The sequence below is a fragment of the Actinia tenebrosa genome, unplaced genomic scaffold, assembly GCF_029948245.1.
Source record: "Actinia tenebrosa isolate PJP-AT-01 unplaced genomic scaffold, QUT_ActTen_1.0 PGA_scaffold5__44_contigs__length_20552954, whole genome shotgun sequence".
NCBI lineage: Eukaryota > Metazoa > Cnidaria > Anthozoa > Actiniaria > Actiniidae > Actinia > Actinia tenebrosa.
Window position 1 is genome coordinate 6,508,967 of NW_028292582.1, and position 23,671 is coordinate 6,532,637.

At 37.0% G+C, this 23,671-nt stretch overlaps 1 protein-coding gene across 5 annotated transcripts in view; it reads left to right on the forward strand.

Moving 5' to 3' along the window:
* Positions 1–23,671, forward strand: part of LOC116303613 (uncharacterized) — a 134,149-nt gene that overhangs the window by 108,161 nt on the left and 2,317 nt on the right. For 4 of the 5 annotated variants that reach the window (XM_089038183.1, XM_089038181.1, XM_089038182.1 and 1 more), the window contains 15 exons: positions 6,951–7,135; positions 10,026–10,334; positions 10,531–10,812; positions 10,902–11,067; positions 13,050–13,231; positions 13,613–13,954; positions 14,363–14,659; positions 14,811–14,991; positions 18,796–18,980; positions 19,994–20,251; positions 21,311–21,456; positions 21,539–21,889; positions 22,033–22,133; positions 22,878–22,982; positions 23,066–23,601. In XM_089038183.1, coding sequence (XP_088894309.1) covers positions 6,951–7,135; positions 10,026–10,334; positions 10,531–10,812; positions 10,902–11,067; positions 13,050–13,231; positions 13,613–13,954; positions 14,363–14,659; positions 14,811–14,991; positions 18,796–18,980; positions 19,994–20,251; positions 21,311–21,456; positions 21,539–21,889; positions 22,033–22,133; positions 22,878–22,982; positions 23,066–23,601 — 3,626 coding nt within the window. Of the gene's footprint in view, positions 1–6,950; positions 7,136–10,025; positions 10,335–10,530; positions 10,813–10,901; positions 11,068–13,049; positions 13,232–13,612; positions 13,955–14,362; positions 14,660–14,810; positions 14,992–18,795; positions 18,981–19,993; positions 20,252–21,310; positions 21,457–21,538; positions 21,890–22,032; positions 22,134–22,877; positions 22,983–23,065; positions 23,602–23,671 lie in introns of those variants that run through there. The other variant, XR_016121357.1, reaches the window with a different exon arrangement.

Genomic DNA, 23,671 nt, shown 5'->3' on the forward strand with positions numbered 1-23,671 from the left:
ACAAGTCTTTGTTTCGGGAATGGTGGGCCAGTGATGGGCACCTCCATTGTTTATTAAATCGTTACCATAAAATGACGAGCAGACTATTGTTTATTAAATCGTTACCATAAAATGACGAGCAGACTATTGTTTATTAAATCGTTACCATAAAATGACGGGGAGAGTATTGTTAGACAAGTCTGAGCAAGTCTTTTGTTTAGCAATTCAATTTATAGAGCGCGGAGATTTTGAATTTTTAACTCCAAAACTCAACCAACCAACCAAGCAAGCAAGACCTAAAAATTTACTTTTGAGAAACGCAATGGCTACGTTATTCCAGTTAGGCTCTCGAGGATATTACGCTACCGTCAATGAATTCAAAAGACCAATGAAAATACATGTTTTTTGAAACAATATTATGTGTTGAGCAAATTCATGACAACATCCTTCCATAATTCTTTTAAAAGCAAACACCAAAGTTCAGCAATCAACCAAGTGTAAATCTTCCAAACTCATCAAACTCAAGAAATACTTCGAGTATTTGCTGACTTTTGTATCCAACACAATGCACTTAATGACTCATAAACGATAAACAATAAGACCTACTAAGTTCTTCCTAATTATGCAAAAATCAGCTGAAAATGATTAGTTCTGTTATCTTGTTCTTTATTATATAAACAGCGATCGTTCTATTTCATACTGGACCGTAGTACAATGATTCTGAGTTCCCTTGGCATTCAAGCTTATTAATGCTGTCGTATCTCTTTCCTTCAATCATATTTGTCACGTGATAAATAAGACACGGCATCAAAACAATTTTATGAATGCACAAATCTACAGGAAGCCCATATCCGATTTAGTTATTGAAAAACACAGGAAGCCCATGGCCAATTCGTATTTCCACAAGCAGCCCATCCGATTTAGTTATTGAAAACACAGGAAGCCCATGGCCAATTCGTATTTCCACAAGCAGCCCATCCGATTTAGTTATTGAAAACACAGGAAGCCCATGGCCAATTCGTATTTCCACAAGCAGCCCATCCGATTTAGTTATTGAAAACACAGGAAGCCCATGGCCAAGACCATTTGAAATACCAAAATTAATAAATTTGCTTATTTTTTCTATGATTGAGAGTCGATGAGACCTCGATGTAAGATAACCTCCTCTCCTCCTGCTATCAGGCTATCAATAGCTTAGCTATCAGGCTATCAATAGCTTAGCTATCAGGCTATCAATAGCTTAGCTATCAGGCTATCAATAGCTTTGCTATCAGGCTATCAATAGCTTAGCTATCAGGCTATCAATAGCCTGGCTATCAATAGCTTAGCTTCTTGGCTATCAATAGCTATTAACCCTCCTCTCCTCCTACTCTCCTCCTCCTCTCCTCCTCCTCTCCTCCTCCTCCTCTCCTTCTCCTCCTCTCCTCCTCCTCCTCTTCTCCGCCTCCTCCTCTCCTCCTCCTCCTCCTCCTCTCCTCCTCTCCTCCTCCTCCTCCTCCTCTTCTCCTCCTCCTCCTCCTCCTCCTCTTCTCCTCCTCCTCCTACTCCTCCTCCTCCTTCCTCCTTTCCTCCTTTTCCTCCTTTCCTCCTCCTCCTCTCCTCCTCCTCCTTTCCTCCTCCTCCTCTCCTCTAATCCTCCTCTCTTCCTTCTTTTCCTCCTCCTCCTCTGGATGAAATTATAAACTAGAACTATTAGCTATAAATGTTAGCTATCAGCTATCAGGCTATCGATAGCTTAGCTATCAGGCTATCGATAGCTTAGCTATCAGGCTATCAATAGATTAGCTTCCTGGCTATCAATAGCTATTACCTCCTCTTCTCCGCCTTCTCCTCTCCTCTCCTCCTCCTCCTCCTCTCCTCCTCCTTCTCCTTTTCCTCTTCCTCTCTTCCTCCTCCTCTGTATGAAATAATAAACTAGAACTATTAGCTATCAAAGTATCCGTCTATCGATAGCTTAGCCACCCGCTACATGCTATAAAATTTCATTCGCTCATAGTTCTAGTTTATCATTTCATACAGAGGAGGAGGAAGAGAGAAGGAGTAAAAGGAGGAAGAGGGGAGGAGGAGGAGGAGGAGGAGGAGAGCAGGAGGAGGAGGAGGAGGAGGAGAGGAGAGGAGGAGGTAATAGCTATTGATGGCCAGGAAGCTAAGCTATTGATAGCCTGATAGCTAAGCTATCGATAGCCTGATAGCTGATAGCTAACATTTATAGCTAATAGTTCTAGTTTATAATTTCATCCAGAGGAGGAGGAGGAAAAGAAGGAAGAGAGGATGATTAGAGGAGAGGAGGAGGAGGAAAGGAGGAGGAGGAGAAGAGGAGGAGGCGGAGAAGAGGAGGAGGCGGAGAAGAGGAGGAGGAGGAGGAGAGGAGGAAAGGAGGAGGAGGAGGAGAGGAAAGGAGGAGGAGGAGGAGAGGAGGGGTTAATAGCTATTGATAGCCAAGAAGCTAAGCTATTGATAGCCAGGCCATCGATAGCCTGATAGCTAAGCTATTGATAGCCTGATAGCAAAGCTATTGATAGCCTGATAGCTAAGCTATTGATAGCCTGATAGCTAAGCTATTGATAGCCTGATAGCTAAGCTATTGATAGCCTGATAGCAGGAGGAGAGGAGGTTATCTTACATCGAGGTCTCATCGACTCTCAATCATAGAAAAAATAAGCAAATTTATTAATTTTGGTATTTCAAATGGTCTTGGCCATGGGCTTCCTGTGTTTTCAATAACTAAATCGGATGGGCTGCTTGTGGAAATACGAATTGGCCATGGGCTTCCTGTGTTTTTCAATAACTAAATCGGATATGGGCTTCCTGTAGATTTGTGCATTCATAAAATTGTTTTGATGCCGTGTCTTATTTATCACGTGACAAATATGATTGAAGGAAAGAGATACGACAGCATTAATAAGCTTGAATGCCAAGGGAACTCAGAATCATTGTACTACGGTCCAGTATGAAATAGAACGATCGCTGTTTATATAATAAAGAACAAGATAACAGAACTAATCATTTTCAGCTGATTTTTGCATAATTAGGAAGAACTTAGTAGGTCTTATTGTTTATCGTTTATGAGTCATTAAGTGCATTGTGTTGGATACAAAAGTCAGCAAATACTCGAAGTATTTCTTGAGTTTGATGAGTTTGGAAGATTTACACTTGGTTGATTGCTGAACTTTGGTGTTTGCTTTTAAAAGAATTATGGAAGGATGTTGTCATGAATTTGCTCAACGCATAATATTGTTTCAAAAAAAACATGTATTTTCATTAGTCTTTTGAATTCATTGACGGTAGCGTAATATCCTCGAGAGCCTAACTGGAATAATGTAGGCATTGCGTTTCTCAAAAGTAATTTTTTAGGTCTTGCTTGCTTGGTTGGTTGGTTGAGTTTTGGAGTTAAAAATTCAAAATCTCCGCGCTCTATAAATTGAATTGCTAAACAAAAGACTTGCTCAGACTTGTCTAACAATACTCTCCCCGTCATTTTATGGTAACGATTTAATAAACAATAGTTTGCTCGTCATTTTATGGTAACGATTTAATAAACAATAGTCTGCTCGTCATTTTATGGTAACGATTTAATAAACAATGGAGGTGCCCATCACTGGCCCACCATTCCCGAAACAAAGACTTGTTCATACCGGTCAACAATAGTCTTATGACGTCAATTGGTCGTCATGGTAACCCGAAACAATACCTACCCGTCGTTTTATGCTAATGATCGATGAATAATTAATGTTCCCCGTCCTTCCCCGTCCTTCCCCGTCCCCTTCCCCGTCCCCTTCCCCGTCCCCTTCCCCGTCCCCTTCCCCGTCAAAAATCCGGATCGTGCCATGCGGCCTATACTACTCCTAACCGACGACCAGTTTCTCCGATGTAAAGCTGGTTGCAGTTAGAACACTGAATACAATAAATAACGTTGAATGAGGTGCAATCAAAGTGATCAGTAATGTTAACAGTTGATTTAGGACCTGTGACAGACGTGCGAAGAGCAATAAAAGGACATGTATTACAGCGTTTGCGAGAACAACGAAAAGTACCAGGTTCTTTATCGGATGGAAGAATTCCTTTAACCAAGAAAGCACGAAGGTTACGATCTCTTTTAAAAGAGAAAAGAGAGCGTTCACTGAAAACATTAGGCATAGTAGGATCTGCGTCAAGTATATTAAAGTTGCGGGTAATAATAGGTTTAATAGAATTGTTGATAGGGTGAAAAGTAGTGACAAAAGGAATGCGATTATTAACGGAGCGAGAATTGGGAGTGAGAGCAGTAGTTCGATCGATAGATGATGCCTTTTGAAGAGCACGGTCGATGATAGAAACCGGGTACTTTCGATTGATGAAAAAAGAACGCATTTCACGGCATTTGTTAAAAAAATCAATGTCGTCACTGCAGAGACGTCGTAGACGTAAAAACTGAGAGAAAGGTATAGAATCCAGAGTATGCTTGGGATGCGATGAAGAGTATAATAGATAAGAGTGAGAATCAGTGGGTTTGTAATGAACGCTGGTACTGAGATGATTATCAGTGAGGGTGGGGTACTCCCCTATATTTGCTATACGGGTATGTGCCGCCCTATAGGGTATGGTTTTTGGGCTTTTGGGTCTGGGTTAGGGTATCATTTTTTGACATTTTATCTGGGATAGGGTATCATTTTAGTCTGGTGTAAACGATGTGGTCGTTTTAGTCTGGGATAGGGTTACGATAGGGTTTTTGTCTGGCGAATAGAGTACGCTTTCTGACAGCACAAAAACAATAAAAAACTTTAGTAAATATTGAATGCAATCTTTTGACTAACCGGGTTTAGTCTGGGATAGGGTGTACAATTCTTAGTTTTAGTATGGGGTAGGGTATGTAAAATCAAAATTTTAGGTCTGGGATAGGGTCAGGGTTTTGAGGTCCTGGCGGCACACCCCTACCCAATTTGCTACATCTTTACATTTATTATATTCCAATAATATAGCCCGGCATTCGGAGCTATCCTCACGGCGAAACCAGGCCGTTTATACGCCATACTGTTTTTTCAAGTTCATAACAAGGTACACTACGACTTCGAATTCTTGACAAGAATTTAAATTCTAAGAAAAAAAAAAGAGATAAATAAAAAAAGAATAAACGAGTCCAGATTATATTAAAAATTTCGAAAAATAAGTAATTAAAAATATTAATTATATACTAATAATTAAAAAATGTCATGAACAACGAAGTTTGCATCTTAGGCTATGCCAATTTGCGCCAGTCACTCATTGGATGCGGCTACATGCGGATTGTACTTGCAGCAAACAAAGAGCTCTCATGTTTAGCAACACAACGTGCTACAGACGACTTCGTCGTTTTGGCGTAGAAGAAGAAGAAATCAAGAAGTTGTTTTAAGACATTAATTGTGAGATAAACCAACCCAAATCGCTACAAAAATCACTTTCAAATCATTATTAGTGCTGTATAATCTCGGAGTAAAGGTAAGCTTTAACTTTCAAATTTTGTTGTGCTTTGAGCTATTTTAATGCCGTGTATGATATGACTGAATTGAAAGCAATGTCAGAATATTTGAAAGCATAAAATTCAGCACGCAAGAAACAGCACTATGAATTCTTTCTTTCAAGAATCCTTGTTTATTCGATGCGAGACTAGAGGATTGCTTTTTTCCGTCATGGGGGATAGTATTACTAGGTATAGAAACAGAGTAGTCTAAAAGCTGAGTTAATTAACTCTGTCTAAAAGGAATAAAGTATAAAGATGAAGTATATGAATAAAAAAATATTCAAAAATATTTATAGCATTTGATAGCTATTGAACGAGTCTTTTTGGATTGAGACAAAAACTATGATTGTTTTGATGTTTTTATTGGACCCTCGACTTTTTACCCTCGAATCTCGACTTTTTACCCTCGACCCTCGACTTTTTAACCTCGACCCTCGACTTTTTACCCTCGACCCTCGACTTCTACCTACACTCTAAAAATTACGGTTCATATAGAAACATAAAACTCTCAGTCATTTGGATAACCAAACATTGTTATGTAAATGAAGTAAATGTAAGCTTTTATTTTGCTGACCAATGTTTACCAGCTTTTAAGTCTGTCTTATGGTGTCCGGCGATTTTTCTTTTAAAAAGTTCGGAACCTCAAAAATTTGGATTTTAAGGAAAGAGATCCAAGGTAAATTTCACTAAACTTGATATTTTATTGGATTATCTGTAGTTATCTTTTGTTTTTCAAGTAAAATTAACTAGGAATTCATTTCAATTTAATGTTTTTACTTAATGGTTTTTATTCAGGGGGACATTATCTTCATCTCGAATTAAAAAAATGAAATTTTCAGTTTTATCTGACTTAGGCTCCTTGTGTCCGTTGTGAGCTCCGCTTTTAGGCAGTACCTAAATTTATATATTAAAATTTCTCCTCTGTCTTATAGTTTATGTTTGTTACTGTAAGAATAAAAGTATCCTCTCTATATTGCAGTCTTCAAACAACTGTTGCATTTGGTTCAGTTTTTATACATTGTATAAACCCAAATGCCTCAACTTGAAACAATTGTACTGTAACTCTGATATCTGCAATTGAATCCAGTATTTCTGAATTTGCTCTTGCCATAAACCACTTTGAAAATGTCGCCTTTGGTGATACTGATATTATGTAGTATGTAGCAAAGGCTCAAGAAAAGTCTATAAATTGAACATATTCTTTTCTCTATTACTTTATTTACTTTTTTATTCAGACTTTTCTACTGTAAACCAAATGCCTTCATCAGTCATGTTACTTGGAAACTGCGCGCTGACATATTACAAATAAAGTTAAAAAGCAACTAAAGTCATGGTTAAGTATATTTTTTATTCAAACATGAAACCTGACTGAAATTTCAACATTTTAAAGTTCAATTTTTTAGTCTATATGTATGTTTTCCTAAGCCCGAATTTATGCGCAAAATCGCTTTAGCCATACCTGAATTAATTTGAACTATTACTTGTTTCTATACAGAAAAAGTTATATTACTCTGCAAGATTTATCTGAACATCAACTCTTCCATCTCAGTAATTCAAAAACCAATCCATTTGGCCTCATTTTAAATAAGACAACAAAGCTGGTGTTTTATTCTTCGTTTACCACAAGAGGAAAAGGGTTTAGAATGCACTATGTCTTCTTCGATCGTTCTTTAGATGACGGTAAGGCTATCATTATATCCTTTAAATTCAACTTTGTCTCACAACGATTCCCGAAAAAAACAAAAAAAAACAAACAACAACAACAAGAGAGAGCTTCTCAGTTTAAAACTTTAAAACTTATATGCTTTGAGGTTTATGTCTTCAAGCAAAATTCAAAAAAGTAGATAAACGACGCTCTAAGGGCAGATTGGCATCCAGGGTTTTTGAAGTCAGGCACCCGATATATAGCCGTTTTTAACCGAGTGCGAGGTTAATACCGTAAGTTATGGACCGAGTTTTTTCCATTGCCTGATGGCCCAAAGCGCGTAGGGCGCGGGCCATAAAAAAAGTAGGGAAAACGAGGATCGATAACTTACGGTACGGACCGACCAAACGAGGTTAATAAGATATTTATTATATGGCAAGGCATTGAAATTAAAAAGAGGCGAAACAACAAAAAGTAAAGTTGACAGCGCATGCCAAACGAGAACTCCATTGGAAGGGCTTCCTGTACGTGCCAAAAGTCATATGTATGTTTGAGTCGCTTAGAAATAGATGTTTTAGTTTATTTTTGAATGAATTTAGCTATAATTTAGAGTTTTCTGAAATACTAGTTAACCAAATTGAGGCTTTCTTTTGCAAAAATGGGAATGCAAAGCAAAAAAGGCATCAGAAGAAGACGGTTCAAGAACTCAACATGAGCTTGAGAAGAAAACTGTCGTAATTGAAACTTCTCTTAGACTTCAAGATATTCACAACCAAGATGAAAAATACTACAGCCTTTGTTTGTTTTCCTGTCTTTCCTTCTGAAAAAACTCAAGATATCTCCAGAAATGAATGAGAAGCTTTGAAAATAACGTCTCGCTAAACATGGATAGTGTTTTGTCACTTTTCAACGTTATGACTGTCTGAAGCAAGCCGGCCATATGCACAATGCCTGATAATGAAGACACACTTTCGATGCAGTTAAAAAAGCTACTGCCAACTAGCCTGTCCACAAATGCATTCAAATTCAAGTGAGGATGAAATATTACTGAAATATGGAAATAATTCAAGAGCTGATGAGTCTAGAAAACTGCTAAAGGTGGCTGACTACTTTGGTAAATAATAAACAGAACATTGAAAATTTAAACTCTTATAACCTGAAATTTAATGTTGATTTAAAAAATGCAAAGAAGGATGGGGTGTCCCGAGCTTGTTTTTGAGATAATCACTCCGGAATGACATTCGTTTGTACAGTTTTCGAAGAAAAATAGCGAAAATCAAGCTCTGTACAAAACAAAATCATAAAACCGAAACTAAGGAAGAAACATGAGGAATTTTCTCCGAACACGAAACTTACGCTATATTTATAATATACTGATAATAGTCGTTTTGATAAACTATTGTAAAAAAATGGAAAAACTTTTTCTCTTCAGGTTCTACGGTGTGCAAGTTATCGTAAAAATTGAGCACAAAACAAACAGAACGATTTTTTACAATGTTCTAATAAACAGAATAGACCTATCCCGAATTCGCTGGACTGACCACGAAACAATGGTTTCAAGTCGAGGTTGAACTTGATGAACAAAATAACCAAGTCCAGTCTCAACTTCAAACCATTTATTCGTGGTCAGTCAAGCGAATTCGGGATAGATCTATTGTCTTAAACTTTGAAAAATAATGGGATATTACCTGGTAAAGAACAAAAAAATATAGACTCCCGTGCACAATTTGAGGGTTTTGCCCTCTTAAAGTTCAAAACGTGTATGGTTCTTCAATAAAATCGTGAAGATTATTGAGCGGTTTTTTGAGCGCGCGCACATCGTGGGCTCAGATCTAATGTTGGAAAGTAGTCAGCCACCTTAAAACGTTAACGAAAGAAACCACCGGCTTCTTCATCCGATCAATTCAGATAAGTTCAAACTTGACGTTGTAAGCTCACTGAAATAACAAATTTACGTTAATTTTAATTGAAAAACTATCTTTATTTCATTTACTGAATTAGCTATTCGCCACCCTTTAGTTCGTAGTCCAATCCAAAGAACAGGCCTCACGGCATTCTAATGATATGCCGCATTCAAGTGTTTGTAGACGTGTGAAGATTTGTCCGTAAAGAGATGTTCACGTATGCGTGTCTTTAAATGTCGGGCCGTTTGACCTATGTAACAAGCACTACAGCTTGAACAAGTAAATTTATAAACAAGACACGAACGTAACTCTTCTCTCTCCTCTCCCAGGCTTGTTCTTTGGATTGTTTTACCATCCTTGATTTAGCTAGTTCTGAGTACCAAATCAAATAAAGCTTAAAGAAGCCATGCATATCAAATGGCAAAACCCCATTTTGAATCAGCAAGTAACACATGCTAAGCTTTCTTTATCTTTGTGATTAGCTTGACTATGTATTACGATACGCATATACACGTGCTATTCACTGTATTTTTAAAAGCATTTGTAAGGACTACCTTGTCACACTGATGATGGCGTAGGGACGCCGAAACATGTCTGCCGGAAATAAATCAGTACGGTTAAAACTTTACTATGCCGTTTTGATTATCAAGATAATAATTTTTACATTCAATGTTGTGACTTTCAGATTACTTATGATTTTAGACTAAAATAAGTTATCTTTAATAATTTTTAAGGTTTTTCGGCGATTTTCATCCAGAAAATATTTTTTACAACGAAGATTTGAATGTTTTAAAAGATCCTAAGTACACTCAGTAAACCATTTCATTTTTCGGTCCGTACCGTAAGTTATGGACCGCAAATTGATCAATCATAGCGCGTGAAATTACCTTGCCATATAATAATCAAAGTTACACACTCAGTTCCGATTAAAACGGTATTCAAGTTTTACCTAATAGTTCTAAACTTTGGTAGACAAAATTCAGATTTAAATTAGTTAGTTATATTTCTTTTAAACTTTCAGCCTCTGAACAAAGCACTTTTATCTTGGCATCAAGTACTAGTCCACATAGCATCAGTGTGTCTTGCGGTTCTTTCACTGTTGATGGTTTCAAAGTCCTTGCATATCTCATCACCTGTAATTCAACAGATAAATGGCATCGTAATGTATCTTACGCTATTGCTGACAAAGGAACGAAAACTGGTTCATGTGATAGTCTGGTCGGTTTAACCAACTACAAAGTGCAAGTGTTTGCCATTGGTAATAACATTACTGATGACAGTATGATGATGTACAAGAGCGATACAGTTAAGATAAGAACCATGGAAGGAGGTGAGACCTTTGTATTTAACATCTCACTTTTTCTGAAGAATCGTTATGAAGAAGACCAAAAATTCCAAAAGGCTCGGATTTAATGTCCGCTTAGTCCTCCAACTTTTGAAACAAGTTACGAAGATTTCAAATATGGTTTTGTTCTTGTTTTATCCCCTTTATCTTAAATGAGCCCACTTATGTTTTTCCGTTTAAGTTCCGAGTCAGAGTCCATCGGGTTTTCATGTTGTTTCCACGAGTACAAGCACCATTCACCTGCAGTGGGATCCTATACCACGTGACCGTGTTCATGGTGTTCTCATTGGTTACAAAGTGGAGTACATTGATTATGGTTTACAACGCCACATGAAATACTTAACCACCAACGAAACTCAAGTAATTCTTAAAGATCTTCTGTCTAGTATGAAATATAGTATTGCGATACATGGATTTACAACTAGAGGTCGGGGACCAAAGAGTTGGGCTAGTGCAGTAACAAGTAAGTTGAATATATAAAATATATTCACTAGTAAAATAATTCACTAGAAATCAAACTAATGTATTTTCTGCTTCATACGTCCACTGAAGAATGCAGAGGAATCGAACAGCGAGCACAAGGAACGATGAGCCACCGACATGATGGAAGACATTGGTGGCCTAAAAATTGTGTGTGGACCTTAAGAGCAGCTGTTAATACAGGAATGATTGTAATTTCATTAGAATTGGTGGATGTCCCGAGATCTCCCCAGTGCAGGTATGGAGAATTAAACTGAATCAACTTAATGTAATTAGTTAGTTATTTAATAACTCTAATTAAATGACTTACAAGAAATTGTTTGTTCTAATGTAAGGTGACTGCCTACTATGAAACGTGCCCGCGAAAAAAACCCTGAATTTCTATAGCATTAATTTTTTTTTTTAAATGAAGAACTGATGCACGTTTTGAACTTCAAGAGGAAAAACCCTCAAATTTCCACGGTATTTTATATTTTTTATTCCCGAAAGAAAACATAAAAAAATGACGAAGTTTGAAAACAATACATAGGCTTTACTCCAGGTGGTGTGCGACACGGGTTCGCAAAGCACGAGATAACCTTATACGCAATAAACACAGGAAGCCCAAATATTTTATAAAAGAATATGGCGGACGAAAACGAGCTAAATTTAGAACTACTTAGAAAATTCAAAAAAATTATACATATAACTAATAGTAAGATTTAAACACACAAAAACTTAAGATTTGTCGCTACAAAATTCATGACTTTAGTTTCTTCAAACTTGCAACGAACTAGACGCATATCTGCGTGAACTCGGGCTTCATAGCAGAAAATCGAAAGAATTCTTCGTGAACACTGTCATCCTTTTAGATGGTGCAAAGTCAGTTAGACTTTCGGAAAGGTATTTGTCCTTGTAAATCACGGGCGATAAAAATGTTGAGGGAAGCAGCACATACGTTACTTTGGCATGACTTATCCCATATAAATCTCTTGCTTGAGGATCAAATATTTTGAACCCCCTTATTACCATTACAATAGATAGCAACTGCAGTACTCCCTATTAATAACACAAAATTGGTGTACTTCTCAGCTATTAGTGATTCAAAGGCTCTTTGCAAAGAAGTACAGTACTGATATCCTTCTATGGCAGCCTCTTGATGTATAGTAGCAGTGTAGCTTTCATTGTATTGCAGTTCATAGTCAGTGTCAAACACATTTAGCATTGGTGGTAGTTCTGACTGCATTAAAAAAGACTGAGGTCATTGGTAGGATTAACTCCTTGCTTGATATTGTAAATCAAAGAGCACAAACTCATTGCAACACACTGTTGTCCAGAATTTTGTCCAAATACTAGTTCATTTTCTTGGCTATAAGGTACTGTTATTATTTTGCTAGGGTCAATGTTCATTGGAGCAGGACCATGGTTCTTCTCTATGTCTGTACTCAGTTTAAATTTACAATAATTTGGCACGGATCTTAGTCTTGTAGAGACACATCAAACTATTACAAGAAAACAATGATAAATACCGACTAGCTCTATGATATTTCGACTTCATTATCCCTTTATAAACCCCGTTAGAGCAATTAAACAAAAGCTTCTTTTCATGTTGTGTGACTTTATTTAAGCTTATTCTCTTAGTATTCAGCTTACATTCATTTTTTGTAAGTTTTCTAATCTACACATAACAATAATGAAGCTTGGAGGACTTCGGTATACTTGGACGAATACGTTTGAAGATAAACTCTTTCAGCTTTCTGCTTTTGTTTCTCAGACTTTTCAGAGTTCGTACTGGTATTCTGCTGGGTTCACGATCATGTCTACGTAGGTTTAGATGAGACAACTGATTTGGTATAGCATGATTTTATAGTCAGCGACGAAACCTTGAAAAAATCCGCCATTGCTCGTCCATGTGCTTATGTGGCGCATAATACGCATGCGCGTAGAACTTGCGCATGCGCTTTGAACGCAACTGCGATTTGTGACTGAACGTAAAAAACGAAGCCCAATTTATACCTAGGGCATTTCTTTGAAAGCCCGAGTAATAAAATTGATGAGCAGAGCAGAGCAAAGCAGAGCAGAGCACACCAGAACAGGAAAAACTTCAAATAAAATGGAATGGAACAAAGTAACGTGCTAGTATATGGTAAACATATATAAAACAAAATGACTGATATGAAATATTAGTACCGAAAAATAAAGTTGAGAAGTTTTATTTATTTATTTATTTTTTATAATCAGGTGGTTTTATGTAGCTTTATTTGACAACAAAGGCCAAATGGTTCACAAATTGTGCGAGCAAAGGCAGTCTTTTACCTTTATATCCTTTGGTACGGCCAAACTACAATCTTACTCAGAGAGTGGATTATCTATAGCTATGATGAAAGCAAAGTATTTCATGCTTGACAATGGCCTTGATGGTGGTGAGTTAAAAATTATGTTATTACTGAATATGATTTATGTGTATGGCAGCGGAAGGTATTCAATTATCATAAAATCTCGGTTAAGCCTCATCCCCCTCCCCCCCCCCCCCCCTTTCCAAACCCCGCCCGAGCTATAAGCCCAATAGTTTTCTAAAGCAAATATCCTTCCAGTTAATAGCTTCCTCCGATATGAGCCTTCCTCTATTATCTGGCGTTTATGGACATAATCATTTATAAGAGATTTATTGGGGAATAACCGCTACATCCCAAACTCTTTTTCTGCCCTGTTGTAAGCCCACAAAATGATTCCAATTTCTTTTGGATGTGGCCGTTCGGAAAACTATAGCTTATTTGTAATCCTATAATGTTAATTTGCTTTAGTTCCTATTGAGCCAATCTGGAACATCAGCGCCAAGGATATTAGTTCATCTGCCATCAACGTCCAGTGGTCCGAATATTCTTTTTCAAGTAAATTTGCTGCTACAACTCAAGTAGCGTCATACGTGGCTGTTTGTATTGCTGTCAAGAACCACACCAACATATCTGTAGCGAGCACCTATGGCCAAGGCAGAAGTGTAAACGTCACTCATCTTGGAAAGTACACTGAATACTACGTACAAGTGGTTGCAGTTTTAGGCAACTCGAGTAACTCCACAAGTGCAATGCGAAATGAAACATCTTTTAGAAGGAGTACAAATGTCACCGTACGAACGATGGAAGATGGTAAAAAATGCGCTTTAGTGACGATCGTTATTTATATTACAATTACAATTACAATTACAATTTATTAATATTTAAAGATAATTTACAATAGTTAAATAAAATACACTCCCCCGCAAATAGCTAAGCTAGTCTGGGCGGGTTTGTGTTTAACAGAAGAAAGCAAGAAAAAAAATTTAAATGTTTACACACAAGAAATTCAATTAATAACATATAGAAGGAAATGTTGACTTTAGAACAAATAATGAAATTATTATATCGATCGCGCTCTATTTTATTTAGAGGAAAAAGATTGGAGATTTCAACAACATAGCCATATCTATTTTATTTAATGGACTAATGGATTTAATGGCCATGGACTACTATGTCATGATTAAAATTTTGACTAAATGTCCGGTATTTCTTTTCTAGTTCCCAGCCAACCACCCGCAAACATTGTAGCACAAGTTAAAATCTCAGACACCATTTTGGTCAAGTGGGATCCTATTTCTAATGAATATGTACATGGAATACTTCAAGGGTATCATGTATACTATCAACCTGTTCGGTCTTCAAATAACAGCCAAGTGAGAGTGGAATTTGTAAATGCAAATGAAACGGCTGTAGTGTTACAAGAGCTTGGCTTTGGTACTGAATATCGCATTAGAGTGGCTGCTGTCTCACAGGCTGGTGAAGGACCACGAAGCAGAGCTGTGTTTGTGAGGACAGGTAAAACAGCATTTTATTGAGCTTGAGATGACGGGACTGATCAAAAAAAAAAAAAAAAAAAAAACACATACGGCGAATAACCAAAACTCCCATCCAGGAACAAGTTTATTGAAAGCAAGATTTGAATGAATATCCATTTTTTTCTTAACAGTTCTGGATTGCGATGAGGATCTCTCTGGAAGGCATGGGCAGTTCTCAAGTCCAAATTTTCCAAGTAACTATCCAAGTGTTGCTAACTGTGCATGGACCATCGGAAAGGGAATGAAATTCGAAATGATTATGATATTGTTCCACTCGTTTGAGTTAGAAGAGGGACATCATGGCATATGCAGGTAATTATTGAAAGATAGGATTCATAAATCTGAATAACAGCAACGTTTTAAGGGTAGGGGCGGGGAAGGGAGTTGGTGCCAAATCAAGGTTCGTGAGGTTCATAGTTTCCCTGCCACACTCTGTCAGTTTTGCTGATCTTCTTTTTTCCATTGTGTCTTCCTTTTACAATTATAAAAAAAAGCATTTATATCTCCTATTCCTAAATCTAGCGATAGCTCCGTTCAGACTGAAACTGACGTACAATATAATGCAATAACTTTATTTCATGAGGGAAACACAATAGATCAGATGCATGTTAAGTCATTGCCACCATCTTGGTTGACGATAACAAAGCATTCCTCATTAGCTTCTCTTGTTAGATCAACCAAGATGGCGGCTGTTTCATTGTTATTCATATCTCAAGTGATTTTGAGTCACATGGTTGCGCAAAAAAAAAGGATGCATAACATAAATTATTAAATGATATATACAATAAATACTACAATACTGGTTCGAAACACTATAAATATAACGGGAATTATAAATAAATAATATAACAAATAAATAACTTTAATGACAAGTCATTAATAAATGCAATGAAGAACAATGGTCCTAAGATGTTACTTGTGGCACAATACAATACAATACAATACAATACAATTTTATTTGCTCATACAAGAAAATTTACATGAAATGTGAAAAACAACTATAGAAAACAACTAAGAAAATAAAGAATAGATAATTGTCAAAAGAACATAATTCAGAGCCTGGGGTCTAAATTAACCATAAGGTTTTCGAGTTAGACCCCAGCAATTTAAAATTTAACATTGGAGTAAACTGAAGAAGAACCAAGTACATAAAAAATAATTACAATTTAACTGAACAATAAAACTGTTAATCCACAATTAGAGTAATGACATGTATGGTATATATTAACATATATGAAGAAAGAAATAGAATATTTAGAAAAAGGAAAATCTAAGGAAGAACTAAATTTTTATCTGTAATTGGTCGGCAAGTAAATAACTTTTTAATTTTTTCGCAAACGAAAATACATTAACATTTTTTAAGTGGCTAGGAATTTGTTCCCAGAGTTCAATCGCCATATTAGCCGTCATTTGCTTGCCTATATTGGTACGCACTTGTGATTTATGCAAGTTTTGCTTTGCTGCGTACCTGGTATTGTAAGGATGGATATCTTTTGCATATTTGAAAAAAGAGGAAAGTGTCTCTGGGAGCTTACCTTTGTGCCATAAATGAGTAAATTTTAAAGCATGAAGACGATAAATATTATTTACTGTGAGAAGCTCCAAGAGATTTAGCAAGGGAAGAGCGCTTTCGGTGTTTTCGCCAAAAGATACAGCAAAGAACATTATTCTTACAACTATATTCTGTTTGACTTGCACTTTCTTAATGTGCGTTTTATAAGCGCTTCCCCAGGCCAATATTGCATATGATATGTAGGGATAAACAAGGTTGTAATAAATTTGTTTCAGTTGATGAATGGAGAGATAATGCCGTAATTTTGATATCACTCCAATATTTCGTGAAATTTTTGAGCAGACATAAGAAATATGGTATCTCCATGATATGCAGTCATCAATTATGACTCCTAAATATTTTATGTGGTCTTTTCTTTGTAAAGAATTGCTTGAACCATCTCTGTTTTGAAATTTCAGATCAATTACCGCGTCTTTCTTTTTACTTGATTTCACGATCATGAAATTTGTTTTTGTATAATTAATTGATAGTTTATTTGCGTCACACCATGTCTTAACTTTTTGGAGCTCAGAGTTCATTAGTTTTTCAAGTTCCCTTAAGTCATAGTGCGAGGCAAAGACATTCGTGTCATCCGCAAATATTCTAAATTTCAGAGTATCAGAGCAGTTTGGCAAATCATTAATATATAATAAAAACAAGAGAGGTCCAAGAGAGCTACCCTGAGGAATTCCACAATTCATCGTTTGTTTTGAGGATACGTTGTTACCAAAAGCAACATATTGTTGCCTATTTGTTAAATAACTGGTAAACCAATTTAGCGCAATACCTCTGACTCCATATAGTTCTAACTTTTCTACTAGAATTTTGTGATTAACAGTATCAAAGGCCTTTGAAAAATCTAAAAATGCACCACAAGTATACATTTTATTGTCTATTGCTTTCCTTAGGTTGTCCGTTATTTCAGTAATGGCTAGTGAAGTTGAGTGGCCTTTTCGAAATCCAAACTGAAACTCGAATAAAAAATTGTGTTTTTCAATGTAATTGATCAACTGTTTGTAGACGAGCTTTTCGAAAATTTGAGTAAAAGCTGATAAAGTTGAAATTGGGCGATAATTAGCTGGATCCATGGCATCTCCTCCTTTGGCGACAGGTGTTACCTTAGAAATTTTAAGAACATCGGGAACAATACCTTGAAGCAGGGATTGATTAAATATTATTGTTAATGCTTCACTAAGGTGGTTGCTCGATATTCTTATGCACTTTTGCGGAACACCAATGCATGATTTGTTCAATTTCAGGTTTAGAATTTCATCGTGTACCTCATTTGAAAGTATCCCACGAAACATGAAGCTACTTGGATTCGATGTTTTTATGTATTGGCTTGGATTGACATCAACCTCCGGTATTTTCCCAGCAAGATCTTGGCCAACATTTATAAAATATGAATTTAACTGATGACAAATGCTAGCTTTATCAGTATGACATTTATTGTTATGAATGATCTTTTCGATACTTGTTACTGACGATGCTTTTTTCCTTTCGATAATCATACCAATGAGCTTCCATGTAGTTTTTAAGTTTTCTTTGTTTAAATCAAACTGTGCTCTAAAGTAATTTGTTTTAGCAGCTTCTTTGATTTTATTTAATCTATTGTTATACGTTTTATAATACTTAATGTAGGCACACCTACAGTAATAACAAGTATATCAGACAAAGTGCCCTTAAACTGGGTCCTTTGAAATTGCCCATAAAGGTAAAAGTTGAACCAAGCAATACAGCTATAGCTATAGAACAGCTATAGGTACGTAGTTGAGAGAGTAGTGTATCGTGATCGTCAAGGTCAAACGCCTTCTTAAAGTCCACAAGTAGAAGTCCAAGAGTTTTTTATCCATGTTGGTTAAGATGTTATCAGATAGATCAGTAATAGCAAGCTCGCAAGAGCGATAAGAAGCGCGATCGTACTGCGAGAGAAATTCATAAAACGTAAGGTGTACGTGGCGCTCGAGAATTTTGGAAGGAATGGGAAGAACAGATATAGGACGAAAATTAGATCAGTCAAATAGTGAACCATCTTTATGCAATGGAGAGACTTTTGCAGTTTTCCAGATGTCCAGAAAAGAAGAAGAAGAAATACTGAGGTTGAAAATTGCAGCCATGGATGGGAGAGATAGAAGGAACTGAAAGTTTCAAGAAATAGCTGCTCAGGCCATCTAGTCCGGTATCCTTGTCAATGAATAGCTGCCAAAGGCTTGATTTGACGAATTCCTCCGAGATAGGAGGGACACTCCGCCCATATCACTTATTACATGTCACTCAAGTTTCTTGAGGATGTTGTTGATAAAATTGATATCTGACAATTTGGGTGTCTCAACGGTTCATCTATTTCCCTTTGTCTCACAAAAGCGCAAGACAAACACATATGTTCACTATATTTTCCAGCATTTTCCAAATCTTTTCAATTTTATTTGTAAAAAGATGTATAATATAGGATCCCTGAAAATGTTTACTGGGCTTTAAATATACGTTGGAGGGTAAGCAGATCAGCTTTGAGGGGCCTTTACAAGTTTTATTTTAATAGCAGTATTCTTTTTGATTTCTTGCAGCAACGATCATGTCAGAATATTGGATGTCATGGGCGATCAACATGGACAGGGAAAGTATTGTGGCAAGAAGAGTCATTTTGCTGTTATATCGATACGATCTGCAAAAGTCAGACTGCATTCAGATAGAGCATTTGAAAAGATAGGCTTTAATGCAACGTACTATGTGATTGATAATTATTCTAAAGGTGAGTGTCAAAGATCAAACATATAGCAAGAGAAGGGAACTGATTTTTGTATATTATTTTTACTATAGAAAATCAGCACTTCACTGGTGGTAGTGGTGGTAGTGGTAGTGGTAGTGGTAGTGGTAGTGGTAGTGGTAGTGGTAGTGGTAGTGGTAGTGGTAGTGGTAGTGGTAGTGGTAGTGGTAGTGGTAGTGGTAGTGGTAGTGGTAGTGGTAGTGGTAGTGGTAGTGGTAGTGGTATAAAAATTTAAGACTAACCTATAGGTAAATCACTAAAATAATATCATTTCTAATACGATAATGAAATACAAGGTCATATATGCTTCTCTTTTCTATTATCTGTGGCAAAGGCAAAGTAACCAGGCAAAGCGTTTAAGAATTGCCAAATGCTAATTCGTAGAGGACGTTTCAAACATTTTGACAGTTTTAAAAGATTTTTCTGCTGAATGACGATTACTGTCTAAATCCAAAACATCACGGTTAATATAGATCCCAGGCTCCTAATGTTTTTTTCAAACCTATTTTTTTCTGCCCGAGTCTTTTTACTAATTGTATTTATTTTTATATGTTTCTTCGATAATTTCGTAACAAATTTTTGAAATATGAGCATATTATAAACTTGTGTTGTGTTGTGTTGTGTATTGTGTTTTGCTGTGTTAGTGTTGGTGTTGGTGTTGGTGTTGGTGTTGGTGTTGGTGTTGGTGTTAGTGTTGGTGTTGGTGTTGGTGTTGGTGTTGGTGTTGGTGTTGGTGTTGGTGTTGGTGTTGGTGTTGTTGGCCGAGAGTACTTCATATAGACATTGCTTACGCAACATTCTAGTGGTTAGTGGGGGACTAGTTGAATAGAATGCTATTCTTCCATTACGTTCTTATCATACCATATTTACATACGCTTATAAGCGCCTATTTGTTGTTGAGATGCGAATGATTTACAAGTGCGAAAATGGGCCCAGTGCTGAACTCTGTGGTATATCATAGAATAATATGAGATATTTCTTATTTACAATTTATATAGGCATCAATCTGAGAGTGAAATCTTCGACCGCCACGGAGTTGATGCTGGATATTGCAGACCTTGGATTCAAATTTACTGAGCTGTTTGTTCTATACAAAGAAAAGGAGAGCCAAAAGACTTGGAAAGTTTCAACGACATCCTCGACCAATATTACCATCCGGGGACTTCTTCCGTCCAAACAATATGAAGCGAGAGCAGTAGGATATTTTAAAGGAAGGGTTTACGAGAGCCAGTTAGTGACAACTGTAACTAAACAACGTAAGTGTATTTTGCCAAGTGATTTGACTGGGCGCGAAAATATGATTTCCTGATCGGAAAAAAAAAAAAAAAATCAATCCTATCAACTACCGGACGTTCATTGCCTTTAAGTCTCGTAGCGGCCATCTTAAAAAGAAAATATATAAATTTGAGTTTTTTCCAAAGTTTAAAGCCCTGAAAAAAATCAGGAATTTGTAAAAAAACTTTAAAAATGGTTTTCTAAGAGCATGAAGATTGATTTGATATAGGTCTGTTATTTTGCATTAGGTGCTCTTTTTAAAGCTCTAATTCTAATAAAAAACCATTAGAAGATAAAGGTAATTTCCTAGATTCCTAATTTACCTCTACTCTTTAACTATTGGGCGCGCAACGACGCATGGGATTGCTTTTTTCCTCGAACAGTGATTGGCGATGTGATTGGCTGATCCCCTGATGTATAGTAGAACAAATATGTACGAATATGTGAGATCACTGAAAGTGACATGCACTGAAAGCATATTCAATTTTTCTCTCTTTCACATGATTCATGACTATTCTTAAATGAATAAATTCCATTGGTTACAATCATGACTGGTATGCAATATACCTAAATCCAAAATGGCGCACAGCCGGTTGAAAACGAGGTATCCATGGCCAAATTTAAAAAACATTTCCGGTATTTTCTAATAGATGGATGCTGCACAATTTTCGCTATCCTGAATGTAAGAAGAAAAGAAAGACAGAACAAGTAAACAAGTGCATACTTTGTATTAACACCCTATTATTTCTTTGCATTTGGCCCTGGACCTCGTTTTCATGTAACACACTCGGCCGTGCGCCATTTTGAAATTAGGTGTATAAGGGTGGTTGCTGTTGAAATGTTTTTCCGCTTTTTTTTTTCAAGTATGTTTTCTACAAAGAACCGTTTCAGCAAGGGGGCAAACATTTAGAGATTGGTTTGACTTATAACCTTTCGGCGCGACAATAGCTTTCACCTTTCCTTACCATAGAAAACATCCGCCCACTTTTATGGGTGCTGTTGTACTTAACTAGAATTAAAATTTTGTCATGTTCATCCAGAACCGCAGGAGCAGATGTACGATTATGGACCGTCTGTTGGAGACAGCGTCGTTTCACATGAATGGGGAGACTTAAAAAAATGTTTTGGAGTAGAACTGAATGAAGAGGGAGTCAATATATTCATGAAACGTTATCATAAGGTTTACGTAAGTAATTGATTATGCAATTGAATGGTAAAGAAGAACTTATGCAGTCTAAACAAAGGATTTGTTTTATTTTATGACTTAGATTTGTCGCAACGGCGTTATTCGCTTTGGAGAAAACGTTTTCCCTCGCTGGCCTAAGCCATTCAGCGGTAGCACCGAAGGGTGTAAAAACGACCTTGCAATGTTAGCACCATACTGGGCAACCACAGATCCATATTCCTTCTATCAACTAAGGATATCTGCAGTTTACTACCAAATTTACACTTCATCTCAAAAAACTGTAAAGTCCAAAGAAGTATTAAACCGGGCCACGTCAGAAGTCAACAGACTTTACGAAGATCCTCTACCAGAAGAATTCCAAGCAACACTTGTTTTAATCGTTACGTGGCATAATCTTCGTCACTTAAACTTGAATTCCGAAACTCGCAGTTTGGTAAGTTATCAATTTATATCAAATTGATTTGAGAGAAAAAGCCTTGAGGAAGCCCTTTCTTGAAATATGCTGAGTCCTTCTTAGATATGTTAAGGTCGTTGGCAGTGTAGGTAACTAATCCATAGCTTTCGTTTTTTTCTTAGTACAACACCTTTCAGGCTGTGATCATCACAGATGGTGTCTTCACCTTTGTGATGTATAACTACCCACCTAACGGTATTCAGTGGTCAGCGCCAATGGCAAGGTTAAGACTTAAACTACCCAAAACGTAATTGTAAAGTTAACAATAGCAAATGCAAAAGAAATTACCTTTTCTCGGTGGAATTTTTGCCATTTCTTTTATATTTTCCTGTTATCTTTGCTAGGTTATGAGAAATCTTAGCACAATGAGATCCTTTCTCTTGATACTTTTGTCAGGGACCGCGGAGCGTAATTTTGATTGCCGAATAACGATCACCGAAGGCGCGAGCACTTACTAGGAGGGTTCGGGGCCAGGCCCCTCCAAAAACGTTTTAAACCGAGACCTTTGGAAGTGTTTTGAGGGGCATCTACAACATATTTATTGCATTGGCTATTGGCATTTTAAATAGCAACCACGTTATTCAAAATATGGCGGCAAAGTTATTGGGGAGTCAATTGCCCCCCAACCCCCCTCCCCCGCGGCTACACGGTCCCTGTTTGTGTGTCTTCTCAACTTTATTGACCAAAAACGATAGTTATCAAGAGTATATTATATGGTTTGAGCTATGAAATTACTTATACAACATATAAAAGCGTCCTTTTGAATTTTTGAAATGCAATATGAGTTGCATTACCGACGTTGAGACGGGACAAACACATACGTACCGTCCTAGAGAAGAGCCTCAGCTATATTGGTATATTCTGGAGATAAGATTTGTTTTTTAAAAATATCTCTATGTGTGGTTTATACAGATTTAAATTTATACTGCATGATTCTTAATATAATAAATTTCTAAATAATTTCCAGGGCTAAATGGCGTCTCTACAGTACTGGAAGTTCTGTTAATGACCCTCTTCCGGTGGTTGGCTGGAGTGCTGGATGCGAACAATACGAATACTTCAATGTATCAAGGTACCTATCTAAAAATTAATGCGATTATTTCTTACTTACCTTACGTAGTGTTCTAAGATATTATATGTATTCATTTTATTTAGGTCCGGAGAGGTAACAATTGGAGATATAGGTGCAATTTATGGTCAAACTGTGTCTAGAAGAGAAGGGGGATTTAAGCAAAACAGCCACGGTTTCAAGGGGAAATGGTTATTCCGATTGGAAATATCAACTGGTCAAAGTTCAGAGCAGCACTGCAAAAGTTGGTTCAAAATGCAACCAGATCCACGGCCTTACCTTGAATACCTTGAACCTTGCCCTTGCACATTTTTCCAAGCCCGATGGGACGAGAGATTCAATGTCGAAGAAGACTGGCGAGGCAAATCCAAAATTTGTGCCTATTCCACCTTCACTTCTAAAGACGGTTGGCAACAAGAATGCTGTTACTCTAACGACTGGAGAAGCAATGGTGCACTTATCGTGGGTCATCCAGGGGGAGGTGGTGCTCTCAGGGAAAACTACGAAACGAACGAAGTTAATAACGCCTACGACTGGTGCTGTGCACAATCCACAATGTGTCATCTGTACTACCAGAGAAGACCATCAGACGACTGCAAGCAATACGAACCACCTGAGTGGAGTAAGTAATCGTAGTCAAATGATGTAGTGATTAAGTCTGCACAGACAACAGACAAAATGAACTTACTTAA